This window comes from Phasianus colchicus, chromosome 5 (genome assembly GCF_987193195.1).
Source record: "Phasianus colchicus chromosome 5, bPhaCol1.hap1.1, whole genome shotgun sequence".
In the NCBI taxonomy this organism is placed as follows: Eukaryota; Metazoa; Chordata; class Aves; order Galliformes; family Phasianidae; genus Phasianus; species Phasianus colchicus.
This window is the reverse complement of record NC_143440.1, coordinates 59,251,879-59,271,548: the sequence shown is the minus strand read 5'-3', so window position 1 is coordinate 59,271,548 and position 19,670 is coordinate 59,251,879. Positions and strand designations below refer to the sequence as shown.

Genomic DNA, 19,670 nt, shown 5'->3' with positions numbered 1-19,670 from the left:
AAGGCTCCTCCTAATGGGATGGGATGGGGGAAAGAGGCTTCTGAAGGGCCCATCCTAATGGGATGGGGGAAGGAGTCCTCTGAAGGGCCCATCCTAATGGGATGGGTTGGGGGAAGGAGTCCCTGGAGCACTCTCCATGCCCTCCAACCCACACCCCACATTCCCTCCCTGCATTTCAGTGTACGCACAATGCTGAAAGCCAGAGAAGCAGGCAAGCAGAAATTGTTTCTGGTTCCTTCTTTGACCGAATGCCAACTTTACGTGCTGTTTTCTTTCCTGCATGCCTCTCCTTGGGAATGACCACAGTTGACATAAAAAAAATGGTGGCAGGTACGGAATCGCTTCTGTCGGGCTGCAGCAGTGGGGCACCCGTGTGCATGCGAGCTGTCCTGTCACACCATCCAATGGGCAGAGGAATAAATCTCACCAGGGTGTTCCATCTTTAAAGCTGTGTTTTCCTCCTTCGGGTGGGGGAGTGTTTGTGGATGTGTTAAACCCACGGTTCAGTGAGCGCTGGAGAAAAACCAGCTGTGAAAGCAGGGTGGTGGTTTGTGCAACCCTGCGCCTCTGTTTGGTTGAGCATTGCTGTATCTATCAGACTGCCAGTGACCAGGTCTGTGCTTATAACCAGGCGTGGAGGTTTTTTTGGGGGCATCTTTCAGCATTCCCATGGGCTAGCTCTTGTCTCCTGCATGGCTGGTTGCTCTGTAGGGATGTGGAGCAGCACCCATAAATGCAAACCTTTGGACGTGCTTTGGGTTGCCAGAGCTGCCAGCTTTCCAAGGCACACATGTGGTTTACCTTCTCATCCTCAGATTAGCCATCCCACCCCAAGCCTGACCCTGCACAGAAGAGTGAGCATCACCCCCTGTGTTAGCCAGCAGCTGGCCAGGATGGCACGTGTTGTTCTGCTAGTGCCAGGCTTTAGGAGATGGTCATAATCCTATGGGCTCCAGGCTGAGCTGCAGACAGGCAGGGACCCGAGGAGCAGCAGAACAGAGCTCAGCTCATTTGGTCCCAGCCAAAAAGCCCCAACCCACCCTACATTCCAACAGCCCTGTCAGCCCTGCATGGAGCATGCACTGTCTCTGTCCAGTCCCCATGGCTCAGTATGGGAGGTGAGGTTCCCATTGGCCTAACCCTTCGCTCTTCATTTATTCCAGTAGCTTGGTTTTCTTTCGATCCTGCCTCTGCACACGCTGACATCATCTTTTCTAACGACAACCTGACTGTCACCTGCAACAGCTATGATGACAGGGTTGTGCTGGGGAAAACGGGCTTTTCCAAAGGGCTGCACTACTGGGAGTTGTCCATCGATCGTTACGATAACCACCCGGACCCGGCCTTTGGGGTGGCACGCATCGACGTCCTGAAGGATGCCATGCTGGGCAAGGATGACAAAGCTTGGGCCATGTATGTGGATAACAACCGCAGCTGGTTCATGCACAACAACTCTCACACCAACAGGTATGCACACCTGGGCACTGCTCCATTGCAAGACCACGGCTTGTCCGCCCGCAGGAGGGCTGAATTGGCTCCTGGTCAGCTTTATTGGAGGATGTGTGCCTTTGCCCAAAGCAGAAAACAGCCCTTGCTGCATTGGCTCATTGCTACAGCCCCTTCTTCCCTACCCTGGCTCTTCCATTAGTACCCAAAGCCTTGTGGTTCCTGCTGCAAGAAAGCACTGGTTGCGTTTAAACTGGTAGATAGCACAAGGGGGAACAGTCTCAAAATAAAAGAAGGGAGATTTAGGTCAGATGGCAGGAGGAAATTCTTCATGAGGGCACTGTGGCTCTGGCACTGCTCACAGCTGTGGGTGCCCCGTCCCTGGAGGTGCCCAAGGCCATGGATGGGGGCCTGGGTGTCCTGAGCCACTGGTTGGAACTGGATGGGCTTTAAGGTCCCTTCCAACCCAACCACGCTGTGATTCTATGACAGGGGTTTGGAACTGGGTGGGTTTTAAGACCCCTTCCAGCCCGACTGCTCTGTGATTCATTTATCCCTGTGCCTGGAGCACGAGGGACACGATGCCACGGGGATGCTGTGACTTTCTCTTTGCTCCCACAGGACTGAGGGAGGGATAACGAAAGGTGCCACGGTGGGAGTGCTGCTGGATTTGACCAGGAGGACCTTGACGTTCTCCATCAACGAGGACCAGCAGGGCCCTGTCGCCTTTGAGAACTTGGAGGGCCTGTTCTTCCCAGCAGTCAGCCTCAACAGGAACGTGCAGGTAAGTGCTCCCTGCAGGAGCCTCACCAGCTCCTCCATCTCTCCAGGTCCTAAACGGGAGCATTACCAGGGAGAAGGGCATCTCTTAAAGCCTCTTTTCCTCTGGAGAGTTTCAAACCCCTCTTTTCTCCCTCTCTCCCAAGCTCTCTGCTATCCTGAACATCACCAAGTGGTGGCTTCCTGGGCCTCTCTGGTATTTTCATCTTTCATTTCCCCTTCTCACCAATCTCATCCCTGTTCTCATCGACCCCAGTGAGTCTCCACGTTCCCCCAGCGTGGCTGTGGCACATCCCTGTGGTCACTGCTTGCTCCTCCAGCACTGCACAAGCCCATCTGTCTGCACTGCTTTTAGGGGATGCTTATTGGTGTGGTACAAATGTCCTTCTCCACAGTGGGTTTAGTTCTTACCACACTCCTTCACACTGCCCTAAGAGACAGGCACGTTTCTAGAGCCCTTCTGGTTTCTGGCAGCTCAGTGTGCAAGGGAGAGTTTGAAATCCTTCAGCATTAAGGACATCCCAGGGGATCATAGAGCCACAGAATCATAGAATGGCCTGGGTTGCAAAGGACCACAATGATCATCTGGTTTCAACCCCCTGCTATGTGCAGGGTCGCCAACCAGCAGACCAGTTTGCCCAGAGCCACATCCAGCCTGGAATGCTGATTAAAGGCTGCTAATAAACCCAAACTCTTCATTATCCTCTTTCAGAGGCACATGAGTAATTACAACAACTCCAATCAGGATGGAGATAATTGTATCACAGACAAAGTTTTCTATAAACCCGTATCTGGAGGGGAAAATGCCTTCTCAATTGTGCTTTCCTTCCAAATCAAAGCATTTGGGGGGGAGGGGGAGCAGAATTACCCCGCACAGCAGCTCTGCACACATGTGTGTGCGCTCAGGACGCAGCCCCTCACCTTGGGGACCGCCCCAAGCAGTGAGCATCACCCCCAGCATCCTTCACCCTCACCCTGTCTCCTTGCAGGTGACGCTGCACACGGGGCTGCCGGTCCCTGAGTTCTACGCCTCGCGCTCGGCCATGCAGTGAGGATGAGGCAGCACGGAGCTGCGAGCGCCGGCACTGGGGGCAGCCAGAAGGGAAGGAGGAACCCAGCTTTGGCAGTCTTCATTCTCCACCCACCAGCGCTGTCCTTGTGTGTACGCTTCGCTGTTTAGCTCTTTTTGGCTGATGAAGTACCTAGGTAGCCCGAGATGTCCCTGTGTCCGCTTTTAGGTTCGGTTTTTCTCCCCTTTGAGTTGGGGCTTGGAGTTGAGATGAGAGCTTCCCGTCCTGCATCCTGCTGCAGCTGGTCAGGCTGTGGGAGAGACCCCCCCCCCCCCAGAAAGCTTTCGCCCCCTCCAGCCCCATTCCTTTGCAGGATGTTTCTTTCCCCGTGGCCTTTCTTGCAGAGCACCTCCCTGCCACACACCGGGGTCAGCCCTGGATTGCTGCTGGTCCCCATGGAGGGATGCTCCATGTGCTACAGCAGCCCCAGCAGCACCCCCACTGCTGTTGGGCTGTTACAGCTCCCAGCGAAGGCAGCAGCACCCCGGGGCGATGCTCCAAGGCTGGGGTTAAACCACAGCCACCTGCTGGAGCAGAGCTGCATCGTTGCTGGGGTCAGCGCCAGCAGAGCGGTGAGCAAAAGCTTTCCCACCACTGCGCCCCCAAGGCTGGGCACAGCAGGGGCAGGATTTGGGGCAAACCCAGCACCCGGCTCCCCACAAACCAGCATCACAGCCATACACCGTGCGGCTCCTTGGAGGCGAGCGTTTATTTTTGTAGAGCCTTAAATACTGCCCGATAGCATCCTTCCCTTGGCAGCAAAACTCGCTCAGCAGAGAGGTTCTGACGGGGAGCCCAGGGATGGGGAGCACGGAGAGTCGACCTGCACTCAGGAAGCGGTGCCCCCTGCCATGCCTGCCCCATGGCCTCGCCCCAGGGGTGATTCAGGCTCTGGGCAGCACCGTGCCTGCTGCCCACACACACTGCTACCCAAGGGCCATGCATGCGCTCATCCCCACGCTTTGCTTTATGGTCCTTCGCCCTCGCAGCGGCGGTGCTGCCCGTGCCATCAGAAAGCTGCGGCTCGTCACCCCAGATCCGGCAGAACGACTGTATATAGGTCACCCCCACCCTACCACCCCTTTATCCCCTCCGTCCCCGCATTGCTCTAGTACGAAACTCACCTAATTTATTGACTGGGTGCTATCTTGTTCATTCACACCGACGAGTTCCTCCGCTGTAGGAGAGCTGTGTTGCGGGACAACGCCGAGCGGCTCTGCGGTGTTTGCCCGATGGGCTCCGTGGCCGGGTCACGGGGTGCCTTCCTCAGCCATTCCCCCCCTTCTTTAGGATGTTCATGGTGCTTATTAGGCTCCTCATGGTCGTACGGTGTCGTCCCCACTGTCCCGCGATGATAGCTGCCTGCAGCTGCTCTGCTCCAGACAAGTGTCATGGTTGCTGTTCTAATAAAGGACTTTTATCAGATTAAAACTCAGCTTCCGTGAGCATCTCTGCGCCACCTGCAGCCCCTGCAGCATCCTCATCCTCAGGGTTGGGCATTGAATAGAATCGTGGAATCGTTGTGATTGGGTCTGAAATGACACAGTGCTGGCTTTTATATGGGGTGTGCACAGCTCCCAGATCCAAGGGCTCAGCTTCCGTCCCAAAGTGCCTTTTCCCAACCCTGCACCTCTCCAAGGATGCTCATAAGCGTGGGTTATTTCTGAGCACATTCAGGAGTGATTTCAGGAAGGTCGTTGCCATCCAGGCTGGGATGTGTGGAATCACAGAATCACAGAATGGCCCGGGTTGGAAGGGACCTCAAGGATCATGAAGCTCCAACCCCCCGCCACACGCAGGGCCACCAACCTCCACATTTCACAGCAGCCCAGGCTGCCCAGGGCCCCATCCAACCTGGCCTTGAACACCTCCAGGGATGGACGGGGCATCCACAGCCTCTCTGGGCAGCTGTTCCAGCACCTCACCACTCTCACAGCAAACAACTTCCCCCTGACATCCAACTGAAATCTGCCCTCCTTATGGAAGGAGGAAGAATCTTTCCTCCTTATGGAGGGAGGGAAGGCACCTGGTGGGATGCAGGGAGGGGAGAAAACCAACTAGAAATGGGGTGGTGTTCAAAAATTCCAGAAAATCCCTTAGAAATCAAGTGGGCAGCCTGGGCTGCTATGGAATGTGGAGGTTGGTGGCCCTGCCTGTGGTTGGGGGGGGGGGTTGGAGCTTCGTGATCCTTGAGGTCCCTTCCAACCCGGGCTGTTCTGTGATTCTGGGTGTGGGGAAAAGGGATCTTTGTGGGGGGGTGCGGGAGATGTGGTTGTGGGCGAGTCCCCGACGTAGGGTGCAGAGGAGATGCGTGCAAAAGGGATGCAGGGGAGGGCAGGAGGAGCAATGGGGTACGGGTAGAGCGGAGCAGCACAGCCGGCTGCCCGGCCCTCCCCCCTCCAGGAGCGGCCCTGCCCCTCCCGCTGTCCCCTCCCTCGGGGGCGGCCCGGCCCCTGGCGGAGCTCAGCCCCAGGGCGGTGCCAGCCCGGACCGAGGCGGAACCCCGCGGCCGTCCGCGCTCCGTTCCCCGCAGCGATGTCTCGGCCGCTGTCGGACCAGGAACGACGGAAGCAGATCAGCATCCGCGGCATCGTGGGAGCCGAGAACGTAGCCGAGCTGAAGCGGGGCTTCAACCGGCACCTGCATTTCACGTTGGTTAAAGATCGCAACGTGGCCACCCCCCGCGACTACTACTTCGCGTTGGCCCACACCGTGCGGGATCATCTGGTGGGGCGATGGATCCGCACGCAGCAATATTACTACGAGAGGGACCCCAAGGTGGGTTCGGGGGGAGGTGGGCTGTGGGGCACGGGGAGCTCGGGGCGATGCGTTCCTCCTCCGTAGGGCTGCGCTGCTCAACTTTGCAAAGCGTCCCGGGTGGACTTTAGCGGGCGAGGCCGCTGCCCTTTGCAAAACAAACAGAGCGCTTTGGTTCCGAGTATGGGAACGGCGGTGTTGTTCCCTTATGGGAACGGCGCTGTCCCGTATGGGAATGGCGTTGCTGTCCCCTATGGGAGTGGCATCGTCATGTGGGGGAGCGGTGATGTTGTTGGCGTGGGAGCGCCTCGGGGAACGCTGCGTTCCCGTGGAGGGAGGATTGGGTTTGCGGAACAAATGGAGCTGAAAGCCCGCAGGCAGAGCTCGTTCTGCACCGCTTGGGGCCGAGGGCGAGCCGTGTTGGGGGGTTTGCACCGGGCTCTGCTGGGGATTAAGCTCTAATCCCATCCTGCCACCTGCACGGCGCTGTCGGCTCCAATTTATCCCAATTTATCAATTAATGGGAGCTGGAGCCCCGGTGCGACTCTGCCGCAGGGCTCCAAATGCGGGACCCCCCCCCAGGTGCCACCGATCCCATTGCATCCCACTGTGTGTGCAGTCAGCACTTCTGCAGCCCCAGTCCTCCCTAAACCCATCGCTGCTGACGCCGCAGGATGGGCGGCTCACAGAGCTGCTGCTCTTGGTGCCCTGCTGCATCACACACCTGGTGGGTCCAAAGCCCATGGGATGGCAGCATGCAGGGAAATGGGATGTGCCCGGTTCTGCTTTGTGGTGCTGAGCAATATTAGGAAATGGGTCTTCTTTAAATTTAAACTTTGTACCGACGGGAGTCAACTCTTGGAAAGGGTAGATAACAGCAGGACAAGGGGAAATGGTTTGAAGTTGAGGGAGGGCAGATTTCAGTTGGATGTCAGGGGGAAGTTGTTTGCTGTGAGAGCGGTGAGGTGCTGGAACAGCTGCCCAGAGAGGCTGTGGATGCCCCGTCCATCCCTGGAGGTGTTCAAGGCCAGGTTGGATGGGGCCCTGGGCAGCCTGGGCTGCTCTGAAATGTGGAGGTTGGTGGCCCTGCGTGTGGTGGGGGATTGGAGCTTCATGATCCTTGAGGTCCCTTCCAACCCAGGCCATTCTGTGATTCTGTGTGACCTTCCCATCCAAACAAACCCTCCTCAAAAGTAACATAGGGGTGAAAATAGGAGTAATAGGGGTGGGATAAAATAGGTAACATAGGGATGAGGGCAATGGACCCCCTCCAGGCCCAAAATCCGCACTCCAAAGCGTGCTGAGAGGTGGGGTTTTCCATTGGAGCTCTGCTTTGGGAGCAGCAGCCCATGGGGTTGGCTGAGCGCTAAGCGGGACGCCTTCCTCCTGCAGAGGATCTATTACCTCTCCCTGGAGTTCTACATGGGCCGGACGCTGCAGAACACCATGATCAACCTGGGGCTGCAGAATGCCTGCGATGAGGCTGTGTACCAGGTGAGCACTGAGCTCCAACCCTTGTGGGGTGACATTCGGGCTGCTGAAGGGCTTTGTTTGTTTGTTTGCTTTTCTCTCCTCCCACCCCTCTGCCCCGTGCAGGGCAGTCACTGCTCAGCTGGAGCGGTTGCACAACAGCAGGAGCAGCTTTCAAGCAAATGACATTCAAAGGGAGGGCGATTTATCTGTGGGGCTTTCCTGAAGCTGTTAGCACAGTGAGGGCAGCAGCCCGGCCAGAAGCAGGCGGGTATAGGAAGAGCCTCGGGTGTTGCATAGTGATTGCACAGCTGTGCAACAGGCTGAGTGCTGAATGTCTGCAAGAAAATGTTTGGCTCTGTATGCGTTGGTTTAAATGTGCATAGTGGTGCAGTTCAGTGCAATGCAGAGATGGGCTGGTGCTGCAGGACCGGCTGGGGAGCTTTGGGATGGGGAGAACGTGGGCAAACACGTTGGTTGTGGGTTTTTTTTGGAGAAGTGGGAGCTGGTGGCTCAGCTGAGTTCTTCCTGAGCTGCCCTGGGAGCTTTGCATAAGCAAAACCTCTTCCTTGACAGCACTGTGGGCTGAAAGCTGGAGATGTGTGTGTAGGGGTGCTGTAGCCACATCTCTGCTTGTCCTTAAGTAGAGTGGAGCCACCTGTAAGCTTGCCCACAACGAGGGGAAGGATGTGGGTGTCCCTCATCGTGACCCAAAGCACTGGGGATGGACCCTGCCCCCCTCCCTCATGTCCCCATGTCCCAGCAGTGAGGGCAGCACCTTCACTGGGTGAGGGGTGCGGGGTGGGCACTCAGTCCCATTGCCTCCTTGTCCTCAGCTGGGGTTGGATATAGAAGAACTGGAGGAGATCGAGGAGGATGCCGGGCTGGGTAACGGTGGGCTCGGCCGGCTTGCAGGTGAGACAACCCCCAAAAGGTGTTGTTCCCGGGGTGGGGGCACATCCCATATGTGGGACCCGTGCCCTGGGGCTCCCTGCTCCTTGCTGTCCCCTATCCTTGGCAGCCTGCTTCCTCGACTCGATGGCAACGCTGGGGCTGGCAGCCTACGGCTATGGCATCCGCTATGAGTATGGCATCTTCAACCAGAAGATCCGCAACGGCTGGCAGGTATGGTGGGAACCCCAGGCCGTGCATAGGGCCTGGGACAGCCTGAGCTGGGGGGGGGGCAGCCAGCCCATGGCTGGGATGGGGCTGGAAGTGCTGTGAGGTTTCTTCTAACCCAACCATGCTGTGACTCCATGACTCCCCCATGCAGGTGGAGGAAGCTGATGACTGGCTGCGGCATGGCAACCCCTGGGAGAAGGCCCGGCCCGAGTACATGCTGCCCGTGCACTTCTATGGCCGTGTGGAGCACACTGCCAATGGCACCAAGTGGGTGGACACCCAGGTATGGGGGCACAGCCGGCTCACAGGGCCCCCAGGTGGCTTGTGTCCTGCTGCACTCAGAGTGACAGCCTACATCCAGCTGCTGCTGGCACCTGAAGGCATCTCTCCATCTCCTGAGGGCTTCTTGCAGCCAGCAGGCAGAGCTGGGGTGTCCCTGCAGCCGGGGCTCTGGGGACCCTGGGGTCTTTTGGGGTCCAAGCGCATCCCCACGCCTGTCACCATTGCAAGGGTGGATGCAGCTCTGGTGGTTGGGGTGGGAGGGTTCCAGCAGGGCGTGGGGATGTGAGGACACGGGGACGTGGTGCCCCCAGTCTGCCCAGCCTCACCAATGCCCCAGGTGGTGCTGGCACTGCCCTACGACACCCCTGTGCCCGGGTATATGAACAACACCGTCAACACCATGCGCCTGTGGTCGGCTCGGGCACCCAATGACTTCAACCTGCGGGACTGTAAGTGGGCCGGCGGGGGCTGGGTGGGATAGGGTACAGCAAGGCCACTCTAACCATACCCCTCTGCACCTCTACAGTCAATGTTGGGGACTACATCCAGGCTGTGCTGGACAGGAACCTGGCTGAGAACATCTCCCGCGTCCTCTATCCCAATGACAACGTAAGTCAGGCATTCTCACTGTGCCTGTGATGAGTGGCACAGGGGTGCCATGCTATGTGATGCCATGTGATGCCATGTGAGCTCTTCCCTGTGTGCCTGGTGCCCATCCCACTCCTCTCACTGGCAGTTCTTCGAGGGGAAGGAGCTGCGTCTGAAGCAGGAATACTTTGTTGTGGCTGCCACCCTGCAGGACATCATCCGCCGCTTCAAAGCATCCAAATTCGGGAGCACAGAAAGCGTGCGCACCGTGTTTGACTCCTTCCCAGACCAGGTACAGAGCTGGACTTGATCCACCGCATGCCTCCAGCCCAGCAATCCACCTCCCCGTTCTTGTGTTGCCATTTGGTGAACTCAAGACCAGACTGATGTGGGTGATGGGTGCCACCGTGTCCCCGCAGGTCGCCATCCAGCTGAACGACACGCACCCTGCCATGGCCATCCCTGAGCTGATGAGGATTTTTGTGGATATTGAGAAACTGCCCTGGAGCAAGGTTGGGGGATGTGGGAATGGGTGCTGCACCCCCTCCTTGTGTATAGGGGCCATACACCCGTTAATAGGATGGTAGGACAAGAGTATGGCCCTAAGCTGTGCTGGGGAGAGTCAGGTTGGATAGTGGGGAAACATTTCTTCTCCAAAAGAGCGGTGCTGCAGTGGCACAGCTGCACATGGAGTGGTGGGGTCACCGTCCCTGGAGGTGTTCCAGAGCTGTGGGATGTGGCACTGAGGGATGTGGGCACGGTGAGGTGGGTTGGGGGATCTTGAAGTGCTTTTCCAACCTCAGTGATTCTGTGATTCTAGTTAAGCAGCACATGGGAGCAGGTGGGGTTCAACAAGCAGCTCGGGAACATTTCCACTGTTGGAAAATCTCCAGTGGGTGCTGGGGAGGGATGAGCCTATGCTGCCCACCTGAGCCATGCTGGGGCCATGGTTCTGGGTGTAGGAACACATGTGGGTGCTCACACTCAGCTGGGTGCCCTGGAGCTGTCCCTGATGCCACTCTTCTGCTTGCAGGCCTGGGACATCACCAAGCGGACATTTGCCTACACGAACCACACCGTGCTGCCCGAAGCCCTGGAGCGCTGGCCGGTGGACCTGGTGGAGAAGCTGCTCCCCAGGCACCTAGAAATCATCTATGAGATCAACCAGAGGCACCTGGACGTGAGTGGGTTGGGGGCTCTGGGTGATGGGGGTCGCACTATGGGGATGGGGACGGTGCACAAACCGTGCTGTGTGGCTGGTGGCTGGGTGGTTCTGCAGCTCTTTGGGGAGGCTGGTAAGTAGGAACTGGGTGAAGCAATGCAAAGCCCTTCTTGTTGCCATAAAGTTACTCAGACAGGTTGTGGGTTCTCCTTGGAGACCTTCATGGGGCTGAGCACCAGCTCTGGGTGTCCGTGCTGGAGCATGAGCTCGGCCAGAGAGACCCAGAGTTCCCTGCTAGCCACAGCATTCTATATTGCTATCCACTGTTGGTGGCTGTTAAAATACTTAAAATGCTTCAGGGACTTTCAAGTTGACATTTCTTTGCTCCTTGAGCACTAAATTCATCCTGGAAAAGGATGAGGATGGCTTGAACCCCATGGAGAAGGTTCACACCATCACCCAGTAAAAGCCATCACTCTGGCTGGCACCGAATGCATTGAGGACATCACTGTGGTCCCCTCCTTGGGTGCTGGTCTGTTGGGTTGGCTGCTCACCCCCTCCCCTCCTGGCCACCCCCCACAGCACATCGCATCCCTCTTCCCCAACAATGTGGACCGGCTGCGGAGGATGTCCCTGATAGAGGAGGGAGGCACCAAGAGGATCAACATGGCTCACCTCTGCATCGTCGGCTCCCATGCTGTCAATGGAGTGGCCAAGATCCACTCTGAGATCGTCAAGTCTGAAGTGTAAGGGTGGGTGGGATGCAGTGGGGGGTCGCCCCGGGCACAGAGCTGACGTTGCCCCCTCCTTGCCCTTGCAGCTTCAGGGACTTTGCAGAGCTGGAGCCGGACAAGTTCCAGAATAAAACCAATGGCATCACCCCACGGCGCTGGCTGCTGCTCTGCAACCCGGGGCTGGCCGAGCTCATTGCAGAGGTACGGGTGGCTCTGCACGTGGCTCCCAGCCTTGGGAGTCATCATAGAGACATAGAACAGCTTGGGGTTGGAAGGGAACTCGAGGATCAAGGTTGTGGATGCCCCATCCCTGGAAGCATTCAAGGCCAGGCTGGATGTGGCTCTGGGCAGCCTGGGCTGCTGGTTGGTGACCCTGCACACAGCAGGGGGTTGGAACTGGGTGAGCATTGTGCTCCTTTGCAACCCAGCCCATTCTGGGATTTTGTGATCATTGAGTTCCAGCCCTGAGCTGGGTACGAGCCAGCAGCATGTACTTGCTTTGAGGTCCCTTCCAATCCAACCCATTTTCTGAACTCCCACGTGGCCTCAGTCCATCGGTGCTTTGTGGTCACGACACGGCTGTGCTCCTCTCACAGAAAATAGGGGAGGACTACGTGCGGGACCTGAGCCAGCTGGCAAAGCTGCACGAGTTTGTGGATGACGACCTGTTCATCAGGGAGGTTGCCAAAGTGAAGCAGGTGAGGAGCGCTGATAAGGGGAGCGCGGATTTGGATAAGGGGGCATGGATTTGGATAAGGGGGCATGGATTTGGATAAGGGGGCATGGATTTGAGGATGTGGATCTGGGGGGTGCAGGGCTGATGCCTGCCCTGCCCTTGACCAGGAGAACAAGGTGAAGTTCGCACTGTACCTGGAGAAGGAGTATGGGGTGAAGATCAACCCCTCCTCCATGTTTGATGTGCACGTGAAGAGGATCCACGAGTACAAGCGGCAGCTGATGAACTGCCTGCACATCATCACCATGTACAACCGTAAGGCCCCGCGGGGATGGGCAGGGGGTGGGTGGGAGATGGCACACAGCTGGGCAGGGGACAGGCAGGAGCAGGCACACAGCTGACAGTGCTGCTTCTCCTCCAGGCATCAAGAGGAACCCTACGAAGCTCTTTGTCCCTAGGACGGTGATCATTGGAGGCAAGGTAAGCTGTGTTTGGGGGAAGCCCTCAGAATGCCCTACAAGGGAGTCCCCAGCACTCCAGTTGGCCCACCATGGCTCTATCCCTAGGCTGCCCCGGGGTACCACATGGCCAAAATGATCATCAAGCTCATCAACGCCGTGGCCCAAGTGGTCAACAACGACCCCGTTGTGGGGAGCAAGCTGAAGGTCATCTTCTTGGAGAACTACAGGGTCTCCCTGGCAGAGAAGGGTACGTCCTATAGGGGAACGCCAGTGCTATTGGCCTGCATCCTTCAGCATGGCCTTGGTGAGCCCTTTGCTGTGTGCTCTGTTGGCAGTGATCCCCGCCACCGACCTGTCGGAGCAGATCTCCACAGCGGGCACCGAGGCATCGGGCACAGGGAACATGAAATTCATGCTGAATGGGGCCCTGACCATCGGCACCATGGATGGAGCCAACGTGGAGATGGCTGAGGAGGCCGGAGAGGAAAACCTCTTCATCTTTGGGATGAGGGTGGAGGACGTGGCGGAGCTGGACAAGGATGGGTGAGGGATGAGGACGTGGTGGGGACACGTGGGGGGCACTGGGGTTGGCATGGGCTCACGATTTCTGCTCCCCAGCTACAATGCCCAGCAGTACTATGACCGGCTCCCCGAGCTGAAGCAGGCTGTTGACCAGATCCGGAGTGGCTTCTTCTCCTCAGATGAGCCAGACCTCTTCAGGGATGTGGTTGACATGCTTTTCCATCACGACCGGTGAGGTTCACGGCTGGGATGCCACCCGTCCCTGGGTTCCAGCTCCATATCACAGTTATTCAGGTTGGAGAAGACCTCTGAGATCCTCAAGCCCCCCCTCCACTGCCCACGTCCCTCAGTGCCATATCTCCACAGCTCTGCAGCACCCCCAGGGATGGTGACCCCACCACACCTGGGCAGCTGTGCCAGTGCCAACCACTCTTTCAGAGAAGAAATTGTTCCTAATATCCAACCCAAACCTTCCCCTTGCGGCCATTAACCCACATCCTAAAGAAGACCATATACCCATGCAGAGCAGCCCTACACCCACTGCCTGATAGTATCCCATTTCCTGCCCTGACTCCTGTGTACAGGGAACAGCAATTTTTTGTGTACCCCTGGTACAAAAGTCTCTCTGCGCTCAGCCCTTCAGCTGGGCTGCATTAAACCTGCACTAAGGCTGGAATGCATTCGGGTGCACAGCCCTTCATAGAATCACAAGGGCTTGACTTGGAAGGGACCTCAAGGATCACGAAGCTCCAACCTCCCACCACAGGCAGGGCCACCAACCTCCACATTTCATAGCAGCCCAGCCCTTGCCAGATGATAGATGCCTTCAGGTATCTCAAGGGCTTTTCTAGCAGGCTGTGATTCAGTAGTGGCTAGGGAAGGTTAATATATCTGAAGCATCCATTCGAGTGTCCCATTCCTCCATGCCAGCCACGCTGCCACCCTGCTCTCCCTAACTCCTCCATTCTCTGCTGCCTCAGGTTTAAAGTCTTTGCAGATTACGAGGCTTATGTCAAGTGCCAGGAGAAAGTCAGCGAGCTGTACCTGGTGAGTGCGAGAGGGGACAGGGAAGGTGTCTGCTGTGGGAGACCCCAAAACAGCACTGGGCTGTGCGGATGGGCACCCACAGCTACAGCCCTCCCTCCATCCCTGTTCTCTCGCAGAACTCCAAAGCGTGGACCAAGATGGTCATCAGGAACATCGCAGCTGCAGGCAAGTTCTCCAGCGACCGCACCATCAAGGAGTACGCACGGGACATCTGGCACGTGGAGCCCTCCGACCTGAAGATCCCAGCGCCCAACGAGCCGCGGGAGGGGGCTGAGGACAGGACCCCCAACGGCACTGCAGCACGGGCATAGGGCAGGGGAGGAGCAGAGCTGAAAGCGAAACCATTCCGACCCATTGCTTGCGGTAGGGGCTCAAACTAAAAGTGCTGCGCGGAAGCGGAGTGGGGGGGTTGCTGGAGATGGAATGAGGAAGTGGGCTTGCTCGCTGCAAAGCTGATCGCTCAAAGTGCAGGGGATGGGGTATTTGCAGTGCACCCTCACCCTGCTTCTGGTTCCTGCTTGACCCCTCTGTCCCTGCAGCTGTGTCTCCATCCCCCGAGCATCCCGCAGCAGTGGGAGGATGAGCGTGGCTCTCAGTGTTTATTACATACAGCAGTAGTAGGATCAGTGCCACGGTGGGGTCCCAGTGCAGGGCAGGGGCAGTGCTTATGGGCGCTGCAGGCAGCAGCTGGAGTCATTTCATGTTCAAGAAGTCTCTGCAACGAGATGCAATAAACCTCACGCTGTGTCACTCACTCACCCCTGCTGCTCATTTCATATCCCATGGGGGCTGTCCCTGTGTCACCCCATGTGTCACTGCGGTGATGATGGGTTTGGAGTAGTGATGGGGGCTCAGCAAATTGATGCCAGTGAGTGCCGTGGGATGGGGCGGGATGGGGATGGGGATGGGGTGGGGATGGGGTGGGATGGGGATGGGGATGGGATGGGGATGGGGATGGGGATGGGGATGGGGATGGGGATGGGATGATTCTCCGTGGAGCTGTGAAGGAGCACAGGGAAGGGTTGTGCTGTGCCCCACGTTTCTGCAGAGCAACACTTACTTCACCAGGGTGGGCAGCTCTGGGTTGGATGAGATGTAGTCGTGGCCCAGCCCCAGCTTCTCAGGGAAGGTGATGAGCTTCACCTTGCTCTTGTCCTTGTAGGCTCTGCGTGCGGTCTCGAAGAGCTGCAGTGGGGTGGGAGCAGGGTTAGTGGCACAGGATCCCAGGGGGGTCCCAATCCCCCTCCCTGCCTTTTAGCCCCCAGTGCAGGTGACCCACCTGGCGTCCCAGCTGCGGGGGCAGCACGGTGTCATCCTCTGCGTGCAGGATGAGCAGCGGGCAGGCCAGCACCTTCACACTGTAGGAAGGGGTCAGCATGGGGCTGCACAAGCCTCTCCTGCCCCATTAACCCCCCCTTAATATGACCCTAGCCCCCCAGCCACCCCCCATTGCCTTTGAGGGTCACCCTTGGTGTCCAAGGCTGCTGATGGGCAGTGCTCAGGGTGCTCACCCTGGGTCTGAGCATCTGATAATGTAATAATAATAACCCAAAACACTGTTCAGGGATGCTCTGACTGGAAAAGCACCCACAGACCATTCAGCTTTAGCAAAGATGTCCGTGAAGGCCAAGCCAAGAGGACTCCATCACCATAATGTTCATCTCCAACACCATGTTGCCAAGTGGGCAGCATTCAAATACATTACTCTCAAAAAAATAAAACTAATGGTGATGCAGTGGCACAGCCGCCCAAGGAGGTGGTGAAATCACCGCCCCTGGAGGGGTTCAGGAGCTGTGGAGATGTGGCACTGAGGGACGGGGGCAGTGGAGATGGGCTGAGGTTGGGGATGTCAGAGGTCTTCTCCAATCTGAATGGTTCTATGACCAGATGGTGAACTTGGCTCGATAGTAAGGTTGGTATCTGCCCTTATACAAATAAAAGTCACTTTTAAGGCATGACTAAGCTGAGCAAATACAACTTGGATCACACCATGGTGTGGAACACCCCGCCCAGCTCCTGCTCTCCCTGTGCCCTCACCCCGTCCCACTGGGCACTCACTTCTCATCGTTGCGGAAGAACATATTGCCCAGAGCCATGGAGTCCAAGATCAGGTACTCAAAACCTGGGAACTGCCGATAAATCTGCCCAGGAGAGAGCAGGGTACCCACTGAGTTGCTGTCAGGGGGATGCAGTGCCAGGATGCAGTGCCACGGTGCAGGGACCTGTGCTCACCTTAGTGATGGGAATGTTGGCAGCTGCGTCGCGGATGTTGGTGTAGGGGGACTCCAGCACAACAGCATCCACCTGGACCCCTGGGAGCAGCATGGGGTAGGAGTCAGATGGGACATCCCCGTCCCCAGCAGGAGGATGGGGACAGACGATTGTCCCCACTTGATGATACTTGAGGAGAGTGATGCAGCCCCCCAACTCCTGCTGTCCAAAACGTGGTGTTACCTCGCTCCTCCTGCAGCTTTCTGGCCGCGTTTGTTGCGATCCTACAACAAAGAAGGTGGTAATTAATGGGGGGGGGGGGGCCCTCCAGCACACCCCCCACCTGGCCCCACACCTACCCTGTCCCCAAGGAGTGTCCCCAGAAGATGATGGAGCTGTTCCCACTGCGTGCTTTGGCCCAGTCGTACAGTGCCAGGACGTCGGTGGTGAAGCCGCTCTCCGAGGGGTGCCCACTGGAGTCCCCATAGCCTGCAGGGACACGTTCCCACATCACCACCCAGAGGGAACAGACCTCAGGGTGAGGGGTGAGGGGTGGCCGTACCTCTGTAGTCCAGAGCCAGGATGTGGAAGCCAGCAGCCCCCATCAGCTGTAGAACATGGCACAGCATTCGTTAAGGTGTCCCCATGTCACCTCCCATGTGCAAGGCACCTCCCAGCCCCCACTTACCTTCATAAACTGGATCCGGTGGCTTGCAGCCCTGGTGGGGAAAGAAAGGATAAAGCAAAGATAAAACACAGGGTGCCTTCCCCTTTTAGCAGAGTGGGGCCAGCTGGGGGACACTGTCATGTTGGACAAGTGACAGTTCTATACCCATGGGAGCAAAAGAGGAGCACCCAGCTCTCACATGGGACATCACCATTTGCCCATCGGGTTGGGCAGCCACAGGTACTTGCCTGGTGCCCCCGTTACCGTGCAGGTAGATGATGATGGGGTGAGCATCACCCAGAGCCTCCTCGAACCAGCGCTGCTCCCGACCTCGCGCCTCAGTCCCACTGCTGCCCGGCACCGTGTGCCTGCGGGGACGGACACGGCTCATCCCCAACCCACAGCCACCAAAGGGAGGACAAGGAGCTGGGACACCCTGCTCACCAGATGCCAACGGTGACGCCCGGCTCGGTGGGCAGGTAGAGGCTGATGGTGTTGTTCAGCAGCAGCGCCGGCTGCCGCAGGTCCGCGAAGAAAGGGAACGCCACTGCGGGACATGGCACGGCCAGGGGTTGGATGAGACGATCCCAAATGGTCTCTTCTAACCTCAACCAGTCTGTGATTCTGCTTTGGTTCATCTCTCAGTTGCATTTGGCTTTGTTTTGTTGGCTTTTTTTTGGACATAATTCACCCCAAAGACCAAACCCCATTGGAGCACGTCCTGCCATAGGGACGTGTTGTATACCCAGATGTGTTGCAATATCTGGCAACAAGCAGCGTCGCTTGCAAAACACAGGGTGCCCAATGGAGAGCTGCTGTGAGCCCTGTGAGCATACCATGCATATTTTGGGACCCCCCCCCAAACCTCCACCCCAAAAAAAACAGTGCCCTGCGTGCTACTGCTTAAGGCGAGCTCTCAGTGCTGGGGTACTCACTGAAGTTTAGGAAGACAAATTTGGTGAGGATGACAGGGAAGAGGCGGACGAGGAAGGGCACGGAGATGTACATGAGGAGCAGCTGCAGGAGGACGGTGCGCAGTCGGGGGCACCAGCCCAGCCAGCCCCTGTGGGATGCAACACAGTCAGCATGGCCCCTTTGGACCCAAGTGTCTGTCCCAAGGCCAGGCCCTGATGTCAGGTTTGTCCTCCCAAGACCAGGGACTCACATTGGGTTCGTTTTCTCCATTGCTGATTTATGGCTGTGCTCCCCCTAAGTTTGGTTTTAGGGGATGGAGCAGAGCCCTCGGATTCAGCATCACTGGAGGCCACCACCCGGTCCCCCACAGCCTCCCACGGGGACACGAGTGGGCAGGAAGGGCAGGGCACATGCCAACGCTGTGACAACACCCAGAGCCCAGAGGTGACAGAAGTGTCCTAAAGTTGGGGACAAGGAAGGAGCTGGGAAATGGCCCAGGGAGACCCATGCTGCAGGCAAACAATACGAAGAGCAGATGAGGGATGCCATCAGCATGGCAGTGATGCTCCAACAGCACCCCTAATCCTCATCTCATCCCAAAGGACTGGGGACACATCCACACCCTCCACAGCTGCAGCAGTTTTGAAATGAACACCCAGGAGGCTTGGAAATGCCAAACTCTTGCAGCTTATAGAATCACCCTAAGCATGGTGATGGGGCAACCAGCAGGGATTTGGGGCAGAGGTATCTGCGTGCGTCAAAGCAGATCTCAGCAGCACTGCAGGGTTGTGCTAGGGCGGATTTGGCACCACAGCCTCAGGCAGTCCTGCAGGGAAGGGCTGCAAAGGGCAGTTCGATGCCACTGGAGAGTGCAGAACCCTGCATGCTGCACCAACGGGGCTCACCATCGTTAGGGCTAATTACCGGGTGCTGCACCCCGTCAGCAAGTGCAGGGGCGAGGGCTCACACCCTGCTTGCACAACATCCCGCAGGTGGGGCAGGTAGGGCCAGGGCAGGGGGCAGCACGGAGGGATGGCACAGCCACGGCAAAGGGAAACGGTGTGCGGAGGGGTGACACGGGGACACGGTATGGCAGAGGGACCCGAGGACACAGGATGGGGTCAGGGTACTGTGTGACACTGGGACATGGCCATGACATGGAGCTTGGCCAAGGAAAAGTGATCGTGAAGGTCAGGGGCACAAGGCTGTGAGGGCTGGGGAACGCAAGGCCACAGAGATCGGGGCCACATGGCCATAGCGGGGCGGCTCTGCCATTGGGGCACACGTGGCCACACGCCCGTGGATATAGGGTTACGCCACAGGGCACGGCGGAGATGCCTGGCACGCAGTAACCCCGAGGCGGAGCTGGGGACCGGGGACCAGAGCCGGCTACTCACCGCCGAGGTCGCTCCGCTCTCCCCTCCGCCGCCCGCCCGCTGCCATCGCCGTTCCCGTGTTCCGCAGCCTCCGCTCCGCCGCGCCGCCGCATCGCGCCGTCCGACTGCCGCCCCGCCGCTAGGCCACGCCTCCGCCGCTAAGCCACGCCCCTCCCGGCTCAACCCGCCACTCACAGCGTCGCTCCTCATCTAGGCCACGCCTCCCGGATGCTAAGCCACGCCTTCTCTCGTAGGCCTCGCCAATCACAGCCTGGCTCCTGCCTCAGAGCCCCGCCCACTCCCCGCGGGACACTCCCACGTGCAGCGCCGCGGAGCAGCGGTGGGGCGTTGGGGGGTGGGGAGGGGGGAAGAATAAATAATGAA

The 19,670-nt window shown here is 57.9% G+C and overlaps 3 protein-coding genes across 10 annotated transcripts in view; 2 read left to right on the top strand and 1 right to left on the bottom strand.

The window, feature by feature from the left end:
- Nucleotides 1–4,727, top strand: part of TRIM9 (tripartite motif containing 9) — a 33,259-nt gene extending 28,532 nt beyond the window's left edge. For 4 of the 8 annotated variants that reach the window (XM_090141937.1, XM_090141938.1, XM_090141935.1 and 1 more), the window contains 4 exons: nt 307–330; nt 1,164–1,467; nt 2,068–2,230; nt 3,216–4,727. In XM_090141937.1, the coding sequence (XP_089998063.1) occupies nt 307–330; nt 1,164–1,467; nt 2,068–2,230; nt 3,216–3,278 (554 nt within the window). In that variant the 3' untranslated portion in view covers nt 3,279–4,727. The remainder of the gene's footprint in view (nt 1–306; nt 331–1,163; nt 1,468–2,067; nt 2,231–3,215) is intronic. The other 4 variants (XM_031602292.2, XM_031602290.2, XM_090141936.1 and 1 more) reach the window with 3 other exon arrangements.
- A 1,032-nt stretch (nt 4,728–5,759) lies between these two features.
- PYGL (glycogen phosphorylase L) lies at nt 5,760–14,875 on the top strand. Its single transcript, XM_031602288.2, has 20 exons — nt 5,760–6,074; nt 7,446–7,547; nt 8,360–8,438; nt 8,545–8,648; nt 8,797–8,928; nt 9,265–9,376; nt 9,454–9,536; nt 9,664–9,807; nt 9,935–10,027; nt 10,549–10,695; nt 11,260–11,423; nt 11,498–11,612; nt 12,008–12,109; nt 12,255–12,402; nt 12,509–12,567; nt 12,654–12,795; nt 12,884–13,091; nt 13,167–13,301; nt 14,051–14,117; nt 14,234–14,875. Exons 1-20 carry the CDS (start codon nt 5,832–5,834, stop codon nt 14,426–14,428), a joined length of 2,574 nt encoding a protein of 857 aa, XP_031458148.2. The 5' UTR covers nt 5,760–5,831; the 3' UTR covers nt 14,429–14,875.
- Nucleotides 14,519–19,535, bottom strand: ABHD12B (abhydrolase domain containing 12B). Its single transcript, XM_031602289.2, has 13 exons — nt 19,308–19,535; nt 17,931–18,058; nt 17,440–17,542; nt 17,244–17,363; nt 17,017–17,047; nt 16,891–16,936; nt 16,688–16,817; nt 16,572–16,612; nt 16,350–16,429; nt 16,176–16,258; nt 15,397–15,475; nt 15,178–15,302; nt 14,519–14,832 (listed from the first exon to the last, which is right to left on the bottom strand). The coding sequence occupies exons 1-13, from the start codon at nt 19,397–19,399 to the stop codon at nt 14,811–14,813; spliced, it is 1,080 nt and encodes a 359-aa protein (XP_031458149.1). The 5' UTR covers nt 19,400–19,535; the 3' UTR covers nt 14,519–14,810.
- Nucleotides 19,536–19,670: the final 135 nt, after the last annotated feature.

Bases quoted from the DNA above. Each gene is read 5' to 3' on its own strand.
- PYGL (XM_031602288.2), top strand. From the start codon at position 5,832: ATGTCTCGGCCGCTGTCGGACCAGGAACGACGGAAGCAGATCAGCATC. The intron at 11,424-11,497 runs GTAAGGGTGGGT...TTGCCCTTGCAG, and splicing joins GAGATCGTCAAGTCTGAAGT to CTTCAGGGACTTTGCAGAGC. The intron at 12,110-12,254 runs GTGAGGAGCGCT...GCCCTTGACCAG, and splicing joins AGGTTGCCAAAGTGAAGCAG to GAGAACAAGGTGAAGTTCGC.
- ABHD12B (XM_031602289.2), bottom strand. From the start codon at position 19,399: ATGCGGCGGCGCGGCGGAGCGGAGGCTGCGGAACACGGGAACGGCGAT. The intron at 16,818-16,890 runs GTACGGCCACCC...GTGTCCCTGCAG, and splicing joins CCTGGCTCTGGACTACAGAG to GCTATGGGGACTCCAGTGGG. The intron at 15,476-16,175 runs GTGAGTGCCCAG...CCCTTCCTACAG, and splicing joins TTCTTCCGCAACGATGAGAA to TGTGAAGGTGCTGGCCTGCC.